The sequence below is a fragment of the Apiospora marii genome (assembly GCF_038362585.1).
Source record: "Apiospora marii strain CBS 49790 chromosome Unknown utg000003l_segment0_segment0, whole genome shotgun sequence".
NCBI classification, from domain to species: Eukaryota; Fungi; Ascomycota; class Sordariomycetes; order Amphisphaeriales; family Apiosporaceae; genus Apiospora; species Apiospora marii.
In genome coordinates this window covers 4,708,944-4,726,020 of record NW_027117374.1, presented here as the reverse complement: position 1 = coordinate 4,726,020, position 17,077 = coordinate 4,708,944, and the positions used below count along the sequence as shown (strand labels likewise).

Below are 17,077 nucleotides of genomic sequence, written 5' to 3'. Positions count from 1 at the left end.
GATCGTGGCCCTGGTGTCAAGGGACATAGGGGCTTCGCTGCCGAGAAGGTATTTCTTGAAAGTCCGGGACGAAGATGGAAGACAATCCAATTGGTCGTATAGGCACTGATATGACGGTCATATTGCAGGGAAAAGAAGCTTCATAGACGATCTCATTGATAGTCATAGTATGTCGAAGCAGGAGGCGGCGGCCGGAACATCCTCCTGGTCGAGGGAGGAGCCGTAGTCATGCCACCCATCGGAGGTCCTGGCGTTCTTCGGGCTATCATCGGTGGGGGAGGTGTCCTCGAGGGCAGGGGCGCATGACGTGGAGTTTGGCTTTCGAAGCTCTCGTTGGCTATAGTACCTTGAGGGGCACCCCGACGGCTGGCCTTGCGTGAACCATTCAATGCGCTCAAGGGAGGGTCCTTGACAGCTCCCTCGTCATCAGCCGGGAGGGTCAACTCGACCAGGCTGTAGAAGTACTCCAGTACCTCGGGGTACCGTTGCACGCTGGACTGCCAGTCCTCATCTATCCCCCGTTTCAGAGTGGCCTGAGCTTGAGCAATCTCATTAGGGTGAGGCGGCGCGTGGTAGTAATGGTAGGCGTGGGCTGTGAGACGTTCCAGGTGGGCCGTGTGCGCTTGTTTCCGTCGTTCCGTGAGCAACCGGAAGTATTCCAGGATATAGTCTTGGGCATGCCCTCGAACCCAGGTACTAATTATCCGGTTAGCTATTTAAGCACAACCAGCAGATAGCCAGCCGAGTTTGGCAAGGAAGAGGGGTTTTCTGACCGTATATCATTATATATGGACTGCATCATGCGAGACTCAGCCTGGCGGACAGCCACTTCCAACCCCTTGGCTTCACAGTCACATTGCAACGATGCCGGCGCATGGCATATGGCGCAGTCCGGATCCATCCTGATGACGGACTTGCGGGATTTATATTCCCTATTATACATCTTAGCTAGGGAAGGCCGGAGGTGGCGGCGGCGGCAGAGGGTTGAGTTGGGGAACGGTGGCGGAGAGCATGGAGTGTGTACTTAGGCATATGTGTGCATGTAACTATTGTACAAGAATAGAAATAGGTTCTCTAGCTGACCCCACAAAGGGTCTCATGGGCACATTGAGGCGAGGGAAGGGGAAAGGGAAGGGAAAGGGGAGAAGACAAAGTAAAGACGTGGCATGGCAACTGACCTGACTTATGATAAGAAAAACACTGAAGGCCGAGCTACAGTAACGCCAGCGACACGGACACGCGACAGAGAATCCCCGTCAGTGACAGCGAAGGAGAGAAGAGGGAAGTGGACGAGGACGAGGACAACAAATTGGCTAAGAGACGCAGCTTCCATGCAGCCAGTACATAACAGACCGCCCTCGTGAGCGTGACGTTGGTAGCAGGAGCAGCAAATGAGGGCGGAAGCGAAAGCTCTTTGGTCCGATACGGCTGTGTCCTGTATGTAGTGATCTGGTGTTCAAGCCTGCACCTCGAGCAGCAGTGTGTGGGGAGAGCAGTCGGGAGGGGAGAGCAGGTAGCAAGTAGGGTAGGGGGGACAGAACAGAGGTTCAACGGTTTGCGTGTGCCCGGTACGTGTAGACGAGGGAGACGAGCAAAAGACGAGGGAAGAGGTCGTGTTAGTGGAAGGGACAATCGGTGGATCGACCTGAGGTGTTTGAACTATTGCGGAACGGGAGTCGTGAGAGGCTGGGAAACAGCTCGTCTTGCAGATGAAGCTGCACCGAGGTCCCACTACAAGCCAATTGATAGACCGGAGATGGGCCAGGAGAGCCTCTTGTTCAAGGGAGCGAGTGCACTGGGAAAGCGTGTGTGCCCAGCGAACGAAGCCCGATGCGTTTTCCTATCTGGCTCTGGCACTGGTTCTGCAATCTGCTGCTGTTGCTGTTGCTGCTTGTTGTTGCTGCTGCTGCGGCGTTGCGTTGCTTTTTTAGCGAGCGAGCCGGCAGGACAAGACATAAGCTTGCCGAGATACTCCACGTTTGGCCACCAAAAGCAGAGGGAACAGCTGTCGTGGCTCGAATCGAAGGGGGGCAGTGTTAGTATGCAATGTGGAAGGGCAACCCAATCCCAACGTGCATGATCCGCCCGATATTACCCCACGAACGAACCAGTGAGGGATGGGTGCATGTACCAAGCCAACTTGGGCCCGACACTATCAATCAACGATCACGGGAGAAAAGAGGACGAGAGACGAGAGCAGAAAGTCGGACCCCGAGAGCAAGAACTTCTTGATCTCCGGGAAGGAAGAAGATCAGGTAGAAGAAGAAGAAGCAGTGAGAAGTAAGGAATCTCAAGAGAAGCAAGCCGAGAGACCAACTGACTGGCTGACTGAACTGACAACGAAGTACTCCGTACAGACAGACCGAGACAAAAGAAGAGGCTTACCGAACCTTGGGAAAAGAGGCTCCGTAGTTTTTTCTGCATAGGCTGGGCCGGCTACATGGGGCGTCAGTAATGCCAACTTCACCGCTTCCTCGAGGGCCCTTTGCCCGGTCTGGCCCAAAGGGACCGTTTTACAAAGCCCAGGCGTGAGCACCACCATGGAACCATTGAACTGCCCATTGAACTGCAACAATGAGGCTACATATATGACCGTTACGCAGCTCCCCAATCTCATCGGGCATCTGCGAATCTGACAGAATTGGCTGCTCGCCTTGTATTGTTTGCATAGAGAGACTCGACATGTCCATTAAACGAGGGGCAATTCCATCCCCAGCCCACTAAATCAAAGGTCCAAAGGTCCGCACCCCGCTTCTGGCATGCTGGATGGATATGCGCAAAACCGAGCTCTTTATCTTATCAGGGAATTTTCTCTCCGGTAGCTATGTAATCACTATACCACTTCCATTGCAAGACCCTAGAGCTCGGCTGCAGGCTGGGATGTACCATTGAAGCGTTGCAGAGACAGAGCGAGTCCATGCAAATGCCCATAGGCTCGTAGAGAAATCTCACGATGCCTCCCCGCTGCTCAGCCAGCGCCGGGCTGTTTCTGCCGTTCTTGTACCCTTCGCTTTTCCGCCCGGTCAGTGGTGCCCGCTTACACCGAGCCGCGAAGGCCACCATCACCACCTACTCCTCGGCCTCGGACACGGCCGCCAGCGAAACCCAGAGCGAAACCGTCGAGCCCTCGGCCTCGAGCGACGAGATCCCCATATCGCGCCTCAACCCGTCGCCCGACGACTATGCCCTCTCCTCCTTCGCCGACAAGGCGCGCGTGACCGTATACGCCGGAGGCGGCGGCCACGGCTGCATCTCCTTCCTCCGCGAGGCCTTCATGGACAACGGGCCCGCCAACGGCGGCGATGGCGGCCACGGAGGCAACGTGTACGTGCAGGCGGTGCACAGCGAGACCTCGCTGCACAAGCTGGCGCGCCGGCGCATCCTCCGGGCGGGCCGGGGCAAGACCGGCCAGGGCTCCAATAAGGCAGGACAGAGGGGCGACGACCACGTGATTCAGGTCCCCGTGGGCACCGTCATCCGGGAAATTAGCCGCGTCGACCCCATGGTCGAGGAATCGATAGCGTGGCGGGCGGCCCGCGACAAGGAACGGGAATTCGAGCGCCAGTTCCGCGAGGCAGAGCGTAACGCCGTCGCCGAGGGAGAGGACCCGGAAGCCGCCACGGCTTCCATGGAGGCGCCCGAGAACCCCAACCTGCACAAGTTTGTCCTCTACCCGGGCATCACGAATGTAGAGCGCCGGAACCTGACCTTGCCCCGGCTGCCCCGTCGAGATCGTCTGTATCATCAACCCCCGGGACCCATCCACCTCGACCTCTCCACGGCCACCCCTCGTCCGATCCTTCTCGCCGCCGGCGGCATCGGCGGCCTTGGAAACCCACACTTTGTGTCCAAGGAGCGCCCGAAGCCGCTCTTCGCCACCCGGGGCGAGCGCGCCGTCAGCATGCAGATCGAGTTCGAGCTCAAGCTGCTCGCCGACGTGGGCCTCGTCGGCCTGCCGAACGCGGGCAAGTCGACGCTCCTGCGCGCCCTGACCAACAGCCGCGCCCGCGTCGGCAACTGGGCCTTCACGACGCTGCAGCCCAACATCGGCACCGTCGTGCTCGACTCCAACAAGGCCGCCGCCTGTACACGCCGCCCGCGCCCAAGCAGCCGCAGCCGCACGCCGTCATCAACGACGCCCGCTACGGCAACGTCGTCATCAGCCAGCACGCCCAGATCGGCGCGGGCCCCCCGCCCCGCACCCGCTTCACCGTGGCCGACATCCCGGGCCTCATCGAGGGCGCCCACCTGGACCGCGGGCTCGGCACCGAGTTCCTGCGCCACGTCGAGCGCGCCGGCGTCCTCGCCTTCGTCATCGACCTGAGCAAGGGCGACGCCGTCGAGGCCCTCCAGTCCCTCTGGCGCGAGGTCGGCCTTTACGCCCGCATGCGCGAGGAGGAGCGCCACGAGCGCGAGGTCGGCGGCCGCATCGACTGGGACGGCGACGACGGCGTCGGCTCCATGGGCTACGGCGGCGGCGGGTCTCAGACCACCATGATGTCCGAGTTCTTCCCTCAGGCCCCCGAGGCCGACGAGGGCGGCCTGCACATCGCCGCGAAGCCCTGGTTCGTCGTCGCCACCAAGGGCGACCTGCCCGACACTCAGGACAACTTCCAGAGGCTCAAGGCGTACCTGGACGACGTCACGGACGGCAAGGAGGTACACCCCAGCGGCGTCGAGGGCGCTTGGACCCACGACTGCGCCGCGATCCCCGTCAGCGCCATCAATGGACACGGGGTCGACCGGATCGTGCACTGGACCTTGGGGTTGTTGGAAGAGTGAGCTCGGAACATGTACGTTCACGTGATGATGATAAATTGGCATGCAAGAGCCGTGTACACATATCGCATAGATCAGACGTTGTTCGCATCACTGTATAGTAGTAACTTTAATGTCATTTCCGCCCCTGCTCTGCTGGCTTTCATTTTGAGCTCAATTTCTGTGTCTAAATATGTTTTCCTGAATGAATTAACCCCCTCAAAGCTGCACGTTCGGATATGTGTCGGTATACTGGTAATGTTCTACACGAGGCTTTTGGCAAGATCGCATTGGCAGAGGAACCTGTGACGTTTTCGTGCCCTAGAGTCCAAATTTCTCCGGGTCGCAATTAATGCAAATCAAATCGCACGTAGTTCTTACTGTACACGTGAATAGCGGCAAAGTAGCTCAGGCGCTCAGATCGTGGGTAAGGAAGTATATAGACTGCATGCCCTACCTGAGACGAACCGGGAATGTGAGATAGCCCGCCTATTCGGCTGCCGTGGGTTCCGTCGCGCCGTTGGTGTCCTCGCCCATAGTGGTATCATCATTGAACGGGGCGGCGGTGCTGGTCTCAGTAGCGGCGGCGTCCTTTGCTTCCTCGACCTCCTTCACCTCGGGCGCCGCGACCTCTTCGGCCTTGGCCTCCGTATCGGCACTGGCGGCCTGAGATGCCTCCTTGGCTGCGTCATTCTTGGCCGCATCCTTTAGAGTCTGGTTGATGACCGGGGTTGTGTCATTGAATAGACGCAGAAGCATCGCAGCACGGTCCTCCTTAGGAAGCATGAGGTTGAGTGATTGGAAGCTCTTCCAGAGAGGTAGCACCATGCGTTCCTTCCAGTCCGCATCTGAACCGTCTGGCTCGACACGCAGAACACAGCAACCCATGCTAATGTCGCGCGCGCGCTCGCCAATCTCGCCCAGCTTAGACCACTCGCCTTCGGCGAATCTGGGGAACATCTCCTTCAACAGCTTGTGGAAAGTTTCCTTCTTGGTAAGACGGATAACACGGTCCTGGCCAACGTAGCCCGCAACAATGGGCATGCCCTCGGACTGGATACGCCAGCGGCATACCTCAGCGGACGGTGCATCTTGTTTCATGTACATCTTCACACCGGCATGGACAAACTTGACGCCGCGACCCTCGTTTTGAACCAGGATGTCTCTCACGAGAGCACTTGTGTAGTAGATTGCCTTCGCAGGCTCACCCGCCGTATTCCTGACCATATATCTACCGTCGGGGAAGCGAGGGGAGAGGTTGTAGAAGGTCTTGATGTTCTGGATCACTTCATGTTCGGGCGAGAGGTACTTGTAAGGCTCCTCGTACGACCCATCAGCGTTTCTTCGACGCTCCGGTGCCTGTGCCTGCGGTTTGGGGGTATCAGTAGTAGGCGTCGCAGTCTCGGTCTTCACCTCTGACTCAGTGTCGGTCTTCGGCTCTGCCTCAGCGGCTGGGGTCTCGGATGCTTCTACAGGGGCGTCCGCCATCACGACCTCGGGTTGGGTCTCCTCTGGCGCTGGGCTCGCTGTCTTGGCCTTCTTGACCTCTGGCTTCTCTTCGGCCTCGTCATCGATTTGTCGTTTCGTCCCGCTGGTGGGAAGAACGTCCGTGGGCTCACCCTCCGCAGCCTTCTCCTCTTCCACGGCCAACTTGGCAGCAACTTCCTCCTTGGCTTCCTGGCCATTGCTGGCGGCGGTCGCCTTGACTTCGGGCTTGACTTGCGGTGCCTCGGGTCGGACCTTCAGATCGGCCTTCTTTTCAAGCACAGTAATGAAGAAACCTCCGGTATCCTGCTGGTGAGCGTAGACGCGCATGCAGCGATCCAGAGGCAGGCCAGAGCATTCATTAGTATCAGCCCGCGGAAACATCGTCTCGGCCAATTTGGCAGGAGGTAGCCCATCCTCTTTGGTCAGCATGTGCTGCTGAACTTCCTCCCAGCTGTTCCAAATCTTGCCATCCTTGTCAATAATCTTCCACTGGAACATGCCGGGGTTGCGCTTCAGGCCCGGCAAGCGTTCACTGCAGTCAATGATGTCGACCTTATCGGGACCGCCGCAGCGCTCGATAGCTGACACAATGACAGCCTCGTTCTCAACGGGGTTCATGCTGCATGTAGAATACACCACGCGACCGCCGACTTTGAGCATCTGCAGGGCACGAACCAGGATCCGTGTCTGGGTAGAATGAAGGCCAAGGGCACCTCCCGGGCCCCAATCGTTCCACAAGTTGACATTCTTTCTCAAGGTACCGTCTCCGGAACAGGGGACATCAGCCAGGATCCGATCAAATCTCAGATACTGCTGGTTCGGCTGCGAGGGCTCCTTGGGGAGTTTGATGGCGGGGAAGAGAGTGGCATCGTGGTTCGTTACGAGAAGGTTGGGAGAGGACAAGCGCTTGAGCTGATGGACCAGCATGTGGCTGCGTTTGTAATCGGCATCGTTGGCAATGAGCAGACCGGTGGCTCTTCCGTCGTCTCCAGAGTCGATGTCCAGGTCGGCTCCCTCCTCGGCCTTGACCTCGGTGCTGTTTTCATCCATGGCACCCATGGCCTTTCGAATGCGAGCTTCCTCTCCAACGTGAAGCATCTCTAAGAGCTGAGCGGCCTTGCTACCGGGAGCAGCACACATGTCCAGGACTGTCATGCCGGGAGACAAGTCCATCAGCAGAGGCGGGATCATACTGACTATCTCCTGTCTGCTGATGTTGCCGACTTGGGTCTCGGAGACGAGGAACTTCTGGAAGGCGGCGAAAGGAGGGAACTTTCGAATGACGTGCTTGGGGGTGTTCATCGAGTAGGCGAGCTGATCGGGGTACCAGGAAACCGGCTGGGGGGCTTGGACGGGCTGGCCATCGTAGCGCTCGATCTTGACAATCTCCGGGACGTATCTTTCCTCGAGTAATCTTCTCACCGCGAGGGCGTGACCCTTGGAACCGCAGAAGCGGAAAGAGTTGGGCAGCTCGGTCCTCAAGGCCTCCCAGAAAGCCTTTCGTTCCTCCTCGTCCTCGATCGGAATGGTGGCATCGTAGTAGCGCTGGAGCTTCTCGTTCTCCTTGACGACCTCGGGGAACGAGACGTAGGCGACACGGCCGCCAGAGTTCCCTCCGCCACCGCCGCCGCGGTTACCACCTTTGCGGCCACCCTATGGCAATAATGGCATGTTAGATCATTGGTTCATGCACATTATTGCTGGCAATGAAGCAGAGATAACGAGGGGATGAAATCAGCACTTACTCTGAAGTTCCTGCGACCCATTTTCAATGTTATTGGAGTCGGCGCAAGAGGTGTAAATAATGGTGTTCAAAAGTAGGTGGAAGCTCCAAAAAAATTCCAGCCAGCCTCTCTTGTTATCGTCTTATCAAATGTTTTCCAATGCGACAGCCCCTCGCCGATAAACGATTACGGCTCAGGATCCCCACCTGTGGGTCCGCTACAGCGCCTTGACGGGGGCCTTACCTCCAACAATTGGTACTTACACCCACGTACGTCAAGTTAATCAACCAATTGACTTACATCCTGCCGAAGTTATACGCCGGCCAAGGATAGTCAATCTCGTTGTCTCGAAATATGATCTGGAATCGAGTGTGGGCAGTCTACAAGATAGCTGGAACTTCTACAGTGGCTTAGACGAGAGCCGACGACCTCGTGACTACCATGATATGATTTATCAATTCGAGGCCTCCTTACGCCCCAAATTCATGATTGCACACCTACTTTGAGACATGAGGAGAAAGAAAATTTTTGCAGAGGGGTAGACTCGCTGCACGTCAACCAACGCACCAAGGCAGGTGTTTCGAGGTGATGTAGATCATACCTTGTCGCCAACGAATGAGAGAGGCTGGTGGCTTGCAGCTCACCGAAAGGGATGGCCATCCCACACTTAAGATATGTAACCGAACGCAAGTTGGGCGATACAAGATTATTCTGTGTTCGTCCTGAAAATTATGGCCTGATTTCGAAATCTGAAAACCTCTTCGCAGGCTTGATTATGTGCTACGCCTATTTCTATATAGCTCTGGGTAGCCGCAGCTCATATATATTGAGCATTGGAGGGGAGGGTCAATCAACCGAGGGACGTCTTTTGGTCCAAGGTGTGTGTTGCATCCATTATGGTGGTCAGCACCCAGAAAGCCACCCTGCTCCCTTTTTGGTTTCGGTCCATCGTCATCCTGAATAAGCCAGGGCGTCCTATCAAGGCCTGACGATCTTCACCTTACCCAGTACGCCCGCCAGGCGTACCGGCGCATGGGATTTTTGCAATCGGCTTCGACGTATGTAATTCTCAGGGGCGACACCGCCTATTGGCTATGCTAGAAAGCAGGGGTGTCTGATATGTAAGGCTGGCACTCTGGGGTCTGTCTCGGTCCATCGAGTATAAAATGTCGTGTGTGTCCGTTCCTATCCACGTAGGCTGAGCTGCGACAGCTAGCATATAATGGCCTCCGTCCCGCTACCCATACGAAATGGCCGATCCAGCGCTCCTTCACTCGACCCTCAAGCGGCCCGTCTGTCGGGAGGACTGGGACGAACAATATGACCATATCCGAAAGCTTTGGTGGGACGAGGGTGAATCGCTAGAAAGAGTCATGTCGTTCATGGAGAAATGCCATCACTTCCAAGCGACGTGAGTATCTCTATTACCTGCTCAACTCTCGAACACGGGAATCTCATACCTCCCTTCTAGTGCCAAACAATACAAAACCATGCTGAAGGAATGGGACCTCCTGAAAAACGTACCGACCGACGAGATGAAAGCCATCGTGAAGATCCAAACTCGAAGACGGCCAAAGGATACCGAGTTCACGGTAAGGGGCCGGATCGTCCCGCAAAACAAGATCGATCGGTTCGTCAAGCGGACCATGGGTACTACCAAGCCATCACCGTCTGCCCTCAGTCCAATGTGTGCGTATACGTCTTGCTGTCTGCCTGCCATTTCTTTTCCTATTGACAATATACCACAGCACATACGCCTTTCGCGGTGTGGTACGTCACGCCTCTACCCTCGCCCCGTCGAGATGTCTCCAAGTCGTCCCTCAACTCGCTCGGGTTCACACCAGGGAACTCACCCAAGTTCGAAGCGTGGTTCAACGAGTGCATCGACATGCCACCCGATAGCCTGCCGAAGGCCTCGCCTTCCCAGCCGGGCCTTGCTGAGATCGGGGTGGCCATTCCCTCACGAGCTCCCATTTCTGTTCCAGTCAAGGGTGGTAGACTTCCCCAAAACGATCATATTATGCTCCTTGACGTGGATGAAGAGCTGCCGGGTAGCTGGAGCAAAGTTGAACAGTCTTACAACGTGTGGTGACATTGTAAACCCACGATCAGTTTGGGAGGCTTGAGCCAGCCTGCAGGTATTATCATATTCGTAGGCCCTCGGTTGTGAAAGACAGTTGGCGGAGCAGTTCAGGGCCCAACGGCTGTATTGAAAATGGAAAATGGGCACGGAAAAGTCGTTCGTTTCCCTACCTCGTTCCCCAGTTTGAACTCGCGGGATGTAATAGGCAACCTGCATATTGTTTCTTGTTTCAGCATATATACATAATTGTTCTGCTGCCCCAGACCGTGTATATCTGTAATTTTCTCATAGGTTCTTAGCCCACGCCTGAGTACCCAAGGCTTGAGCCCAGCGGCATGGCGGTATAGTCGAAACATTGTTTGTTAGAAAGACTCAGTGTCTTAGTACACCATCGCTCGGTTTACCTGACCGATGAACAACATCTCTAGAGGTCTTCTATCGAGGGGGCGGTGGTAGACCTGCCTTTATAATCGAGCCACCTAGCGTTGGAAGAAGAGAGACACAAAGCACCAATATCCTCATCGCATCCCAGGACCCGAAGTCCGGATGGAAAGGAGCTGGGGGCGGACACAAAGTGGAAGCCAACCTCCATTCCACCAACGCCCCCCAGTGGGTATGCTGAGGGGGAGACCTACTGCATACACAAGAGCGACGACCGGAACGAAATTGCACTAAATATCGTACATACAGATATTGGAGAAACACCATCGTATCTATAATGATCCGGGGCCCCCAGGTCGACTGGTGAGCTCGGTGCGGGACCCGGGCCCGGCTACATACTGACCTCGCTCCTCCACCGCACAGCTCCGAGGTGGACGTGTGGGGCAGGGGTGCAGTGGCAGGAACATGGTGAACGTGCAGACCCTGTAAGACGCAATGACGGGCCGGGTTTTCGCAATTTAGCCGATAGAATACTACGACGACCGGACGATCAGTGGGACTTGGAGGGTCTCGGAGAAATTAATATATTTCAATACAGAGGGAATTATTTGTTGATCGTACTGTTATCGGATAGCTGGCCAGGAGAAGCAGAAAATAGACCATTGAGTTGCTTTACTGCCAACCCTTTTTGCCTAATAGAGATATGTAAACCTAGCAATAGTGGCAATGGTGATCATAGCCCCTATCCCTGGATTGTGTACTTGACGAACTCCTATGTAGCTAATTGCGAAGCCAAGAGATCGTATGGGCTACCTGTTGCCCGTAGTCTCCGAAAGACCCTATGGATCTGCGGCGGCCAACCACTTATACCGGGAGCCGATGGGATATCGAATCTCGCATCCAGATCACCCTCTCTCGAGGCTAAACACCATGTCGAGACGGACATCGTCAAATCCTGCGGAGTTCAATAGTACATCCCTCCTCAAAACAGTGATCGCTTGTAATTTTGCCTGGCCTTGGCAGACTGCATTGGCCGGCCATTGAACACATCTGGTGGCCATTCTCGCCCATGATCTGCTTGGTGCATGAAGTGTATCGACCAGCTGACAACATCAATTGTCGTCCTCCGGAAACAATACATCCTTTAGATCAGGCCAATTGCGGTGGAAACCGGAATCAACACATACTAGGATATAGAGATGGACATCCCTGGCAATCCCTTGTCACTTTAGCACAACCATCATGAAGTGCATATTGACTTACATATGTATGACCCGCAGCTCAGAAGGCCATGCCAATAGACCATGCATGCGGCAGCTTGCATGCACATACATGACGCGTAACATACGCCTCCAGGTGACTATTGCCCGAGAACCTCTTGGTAGAGACCTTTGGAACTCCATGCTCTTTAACAGTGCAGATCCAGCCCCTGTTGGCCTGCAAATGTGTCGTCATGAGGACACGCACTGGCCCAAAGGCACGATCCCGTGAAGCCAAATGCCGGAGCTGGCCAAGTCCGCACACACCGTTACCTGTCGTTGCACCACCAGGCGGGCACTGCTTGATCAGCTCTTTCCATATTCAGCCTCCCAGCTCAGGAGAAAAGGAAACCATGGATCTTGGATCGCAGGTTTGTATTGTCGTGCAGCGGTGGCACGGGACTAGAGTTCGGCTCCTCCGTTGCTCCGAGAAAAGCAGGTGCTATTACAGTATGAGTCTCAAGAAGTTGGTCGATAAACAATAGTCTCATGATAGAGACATGTTGTGATGCCTTCACGGACTTCCGCGTCGCTGAAGTTGTCTCACTTTGTATCCACCATGTCGTAGTCAGAAGACTGGCACTACCTGCCATATCAAGAAGCTGAGTTGAGACCTTTGTTGTTGGAGAACCTCCAATAGGCCGCCAATAATATGCAGGTCGAACGCGAGTCACTGTTCTAGCGAGGTAGCCAATAGGAACTCGCTGTCCATTCACACGTAACCCAAAGCAGACATCCAAATGTGTCTTGCAGACCATGTGTAAGTGCTGCCTTCTGACGTTGCTCGACATCGAATATTCGATAAATGGGCTTTGGCGAGTTGAGTTCCTGGATGTCCCAAAGGAACTTCAGCCGTGGCTACACGGTGATAGGGGCCAGGGTTAAACTGCGGACACTGCGATCGTCCCCAATAGTGCAATCTCTTGGTCAGTGATTCCCATTTTGCGGTCAATCTATAACCAAGCGACGTGAGCGGATCTGCTTATGAGCATCACACTTACCGCTCATCGCGATACCCTGAGCGAGTAATAGAATACGCGATGCTCTCTCTGGGTCTCCCCAGCCCCGGAGCCATGCGATCACTTGCGCAGTTGAAGTCGTGGCCAAAAATGCCATCAGAAGGTCCTACCTAACGGGCGCTTGTGTGCGTTACGCGGGTGCGAATACCCACGTGGCTCCGTCAGCATGCATATCGGGTATTCTCTTCGTAGGGACTGACCCTATATAAGTCGGTCAGTATGCGTGATACGACTCGCAGCCAATCACGTATTGTCCTAGTGCGGCGGGAGACAGATGCATCTGGGGTGGTTAGCTCGCTCTTTTTGCCCGAGTCAAGATTCCTAGTCTCCGCCAAGCCGAAGGATTTACGGTTGGTGGATCGTTGCACTGCAGCTGGTAGTTCTTCGATAGAGCAGAAGAAAGATGCCCGATGACACAATTGACCATATCCATATCCGGAAGTCGGGAAGGGTTGGAAAGGCAGGCAGGTAGCTGGTAAGAATGTCTGATGATCTGTGACTCGAAGATGCTCATATGGTGGTTGATGTCTTCGCTGTCCAAATGGCAATCCGCGGAATGCTTCTATGACAAATCGGTACTGGCGCGGTTCGTCCCATGGTAACATTTCGGACTCCATTGAGAAATTTCCATTGATTGAACATTGGTTGGCCTGCAGAAATCAAGATGGCAGAGGGGCCGGGGCTCCTCAGGTAACAATGGTGATGGGCCTGGGCCCGGCAATGAAACGTGGGGCGAAGGGGTAAATAGGGGATTTCAGGTACTGCTGGCGAGGTACCTGTATCGTGCCGAACGTCAACTGTATCAATTCGATGTACAGCCACCTCACAACATGCTTGGATTCGGTCATCGATAATGCAAGCAGGAGGGGGTTCTTTGTTTTACAGGGACAGCGGTGAGCGGAACATTTTCTTGAGTTGAGCGACTTGCACGAAATGTTTCTTTCTTTCGGAGTCGGGAAATTTTGGTGCTCGTGTTTTTCAAATCACAGCTTGATCTCCTCTAGGATTAGAGTGATGATTGATCGGAGACGGAGGCAAGTGGAGCAGGGGCAACTAAAGTAGGACCTGTGCGACTTCTTTTTTAGTGCAAGCCAAGAAGCCCAGCGCCAGCCCAGTGGCAGGGTGATTCTGCCAGTGGCTAGCAGTGCAACGGGCGACGGCCACCGGCACGCAGGATCTGCTCTAGCGCGCGCATGAAAGCTCAAATTTAACCTGAAACAGCTGGAGCACCCAGCTTCGGAGCGGCCAACAACCACTTCGGGCGGCTCGATACAAGATACCAATTACCTTTCCCAGGCACGAAATTCTTTTCGTCGGTGCGACCACCAGCACACCGTGCATGCCCCCCAATCCATCATTGCCGGCTAACCTTGGTATGCTTCGCTCTCAGATGAGCTGGCAAGCGTAACACACCTCTCACATCCAATCAACCCCGGTCCGTGACGATCGTCCCAGCCCTTGTTCAGAAATGGAAACATTCCAAGAGCCAGCAGGGGTCCGGACCACGCCTGTCACAATGCCCTCCCTTTTCTGCCAAGGGAGGGCCACACTTACACGGGGCCCTTTAATGAGCTCGGGCGAATCAAGCCTATGGGGTTTTGAACATGTCTGGACCCAGGACACACCAGGGCGCAGTCGCCCTGCTCCATATAATGAATCTATGATCGCTTCCGGATCTCCTGTACTTAATCCTCGGAATGCCGCCAGTCGCATACCGCTGCTTGTTCTCCGACTGAGTAATGCATCTATGAGTCTTTCTAAGCCGTGACCCCGAACTTCATAGATGACCGTTTTAAAGTCCCGGCTGGATCGCTCTATATAACATATCCTTTCCTTTCCCCTTTCGATCTTGTTTTGTTTCTTACCGTCTGTCCCTACTATCGCTATATCTATTTTTTTTCATCATGGTGTCCAGCTCATATGTAATCGGCCTCGTGTCCAAGGGCCTCGTTGGTGGACTGACTTCGAGGGCGCTCATGGTTATGTCCGATGAAGCCAACCACCTCGCCGACCAACAAATGTATACGAATAATACGATCACGGGCCTGAACGCCCTCCAGGGGTGGTACAACAACAAAACCGGTTTGTGGGATAGCACCGGTTGGTGGAACAGTGCCAACTGCCTCACAGTCCTGGCCGATTTTGCTGCTCTCAACACACCGCTGAAGAACACCATTAATATCCCCGACATCGTTCAGAACACCTACGAACAAGCCCGTAAGTTTGTCTCTACGTCACGCCAACGGCGGGTCCCTCTTCTACTATTGCATAAGACCTTTACCTTACTAACCCCTTTTTAGAGAAAACACGCATGAGTGCTGTCAAAACCCTGGGTAAGGGTGGACTGGTGCAGTCGAGTTACAATTTTGGAGCCACCTCCGCCTACAAAGATACCGGCTCTAAAGGCACCTTCGACTCCAAGACCCAAGAACGCTCGGTTATAGGCCGCCGTGGCTTCGACGACTTCATCAACGACTACTACGACGACGAGGGCTGGTGGGCGCTTGCTCTTATCCGCGCACATGATCTTGGTGTACAAGGCCTTGGCGACCAAACCTACATTCAAGCAGCCAACGACATCTTCGAGGACATGCGCAAAGGACGCTCCCCGTGTGGTGGTATCTACTGGTCCAAGGTGACGGATTACACCAACGCCATCGCCAATGAGCTGTTCTTCAGTGTCGCCGCCTCTCTCGCCAACCGCATGCCCAACAAGCAGTATTACCTCGACATTGCGGTGGAACAATGGAAGTGGTTCAAGGGCAGCGGCTTGATTAATAAGGACATGCTCGTCAACGATGGTTTGACCAACAAATGCAAGAACAACGGCGGAGCCACATGGAGCTACAACCAAGGCGTCATCCTTGGTGGCCTGGCCGAACTTTACAAGGCCACCGGCGATGCCACCCTCCTCGCGTCAGCTGATGGCATTGCCCGTGCCGCCATGAGCAAGCTGTCGCGCAATGGCACCCTCTACGAAGGCTGCGAGCCCAACTGCGGCGCCGACGGTGCCCAGTTCAAGGGTGTCTTCCTCCGCAACCTCATGTACCTGCACCAGGTCGACCCTCAGCCGGACTACCGCACCTACATCCTCAACAACGCGAACACGATTTGGGCCAAGGACCGCAACGTCACCACCAACCAGCTCGGTGTGACATGGCCCGGCCCCTACACCGCCAGCGACGCCGGCGCGCACAGCTCCGCGATGGATGCGCTTGTGGCCGCCGTGGCTGTCGTCTAAGCGCAATCGCGACAATTCTTTATTTTCTTCATTTCTCCAGCTGCAATTGGCGTTTTCTTGGGCCAGGATAGAATTGGGCACTACACACGACTACATCGACTATCGATATACCATTGCCTTTAAGGTTAATGCTAATAGTGTAATAGCCACGGTTTATATAGGAAGATACCCCGTAGAGTTAAGGATAATGGACGTTCTTTTTCCTCACCTTAAAATGCCTACTTGGCCCCCTTTTGGGGCAATTGCACGTGTTCGTACAAGAAAACACACTCTCGGGTGCATGTATGAGCCTACTTCGTTTTATATGCGTGAGGTCTTGAAACTTTTACGTAGAGGGCGTCATATGAAACAAGAGGCAAAAGTCTCGGGTACGGTGATGGGATGGCGTAGGTAGTGTGTACTTCATGGGATGCCAAGATGTCGCACACGCCTTCTCCGCATTCCGGACATCGGGCGCTGGCCGTGGGTGGCCACCGAAGAGGTTCGGCAGATCCGTGTGATGGCTTATGCGCTATCGCTTTGACCGACCGTGTCTAGGAGTCTTGTCAACCTCCTGCATACCAGTATATATTGAATATGTAAAGGAGTCGAAGCATCTTTCCCTCTTGCTTCGAGTGTTTCTTGGTCTAGTCGTACTATTTCGCCAACGTCCATCGACTACCTCCCTGATCTGAGTTTTGACTATTCAGCAGAAGCCGGTGAAATCTATCCTTACTAGATGGATTCAATTTCAGTACTCCGTAAGCGCATCAGATATCTAGAACAGAGTGAGACACCGCATTGTCTATGAAAGTTAATGCGCCACGGTATCCCATGACCATGACAAGCTTTCTAGCACTGCATAATAATGACGGGAAGGCACCACAGATTCGGCGCGAGGATACCAATGGCTCTTCAGATATGATAACCTGCCTAAAGGACTATATTGGAAGGGGGTGGCATTGCAACTGCAGGCATGAACCGCACATAGGGAATTGCTGGTAGGAACAGCATATTCCAGTCTTTGCAGTCCGTGACCTGCCTATAGCCCCCTCACGTACGGAGTACCTACACCATCATATGCTGCAAAAGCAAGAAGATGACCTGATCTGGGCGCCGCAGCAGCTTCTGATTCGATATCACTT

General features: G+C 54.7%; 5 protein-coding genes across 5 annotated transcripts; 3 read left to right on the top strand and 2 right to left on the bottom strand.

The window, feature by feature from the left end:
- Positions 1–152: 152 nt before the first annotated feature.
- Positions 153–943, bottom strand: PG985_005013 (uncharacterized protein; the record flags this gene model as incomplete). Its single annotated transcript, XM_066824782.1, has 2 exons — positions 153–696; positions 774–943. 2 exons carry the CDS (start codon positions 941–943, stop codon positions 153–155), a joined length of 714 nt encoding a protein of 237 aa, XP_066687942.1.
- Positions 944–2,953: 2,010 nt separating this feature from the next.
- On the top strand, positions 2,954–4,782 carry PG985_005012 (GTPase MTG2; the record flags this gene model as incomplete). Its single annotated transcript, XM_066824781.1, has 2 exons — positions 2,954–4,057; positions 4,108–4,782. The coding sequence occupies 2 exons, from the start codon at positions 2,954–2,956 to the stop codon at positions 4,780–4,782; spliced, it is 1,779 nt and encodes a 592-aa protein (XP_066687941.1).
- Positions 4,783–5,247: 465 nt separating this feature from the next.
- On the bottom strand, positions 5,248–8,012 carry PG985_005011 (mitochondrial GTPase 2-like protein; the record flags this gene model as incomplete). The annotated part of the gene is made up of 2 exons (XM_066824780.1): positions 5,248–7,899; positions 7,992–8,012. The coding sequence occupies 2 exons, from the start codon at positions 8,010–8,012 to the stop codon at positions 5,248–5,250; spliced, it is 2,673 nt and encodes an 890-aa protein (XP_066687940.1).
- Positions 8,013–9,220: 1,208 nt separating this feature from the next.
- Positions 9,221–10,062, top strand: PG985_005010 (uncharacterized protein; the record flags this gene model as incomplete). The annotated part of the gene is made up of 3 exons (XM_066824779.1): positions 9,221–9,381; positions 9,442–9,659; positions 9,719–10,062. The coding sequence occupies 3 exons, from the start codon at positions 9,221–9,223 to the stop codon at positions 10,060–10,062; spliced, it is 723 nt and encodes a 240-aa protein (XP_066687939.1).
- A 4,554-nt stretch (positions 10,063–14,616) lies between these two features.
- On the top strand, positions 14,617–15,953 carry PG985_005009 (glycosyl hydrolase; the record flags this gene model as incomplete). The annotated part of the gene is made up of 2 exons (XM_066824778.1): positions 14,617–14,929; positions 15,013–15,953. 2 exons carry the CDS (start codon positions 14,617–14,619, stop codon positions 15,951–15,953), a joined length of 1,254 nt encoding a protein of 417 aa, XP_066687938.1.
- Positions 15,954–17,077: the final 1,124 nt, after the last annotated feature.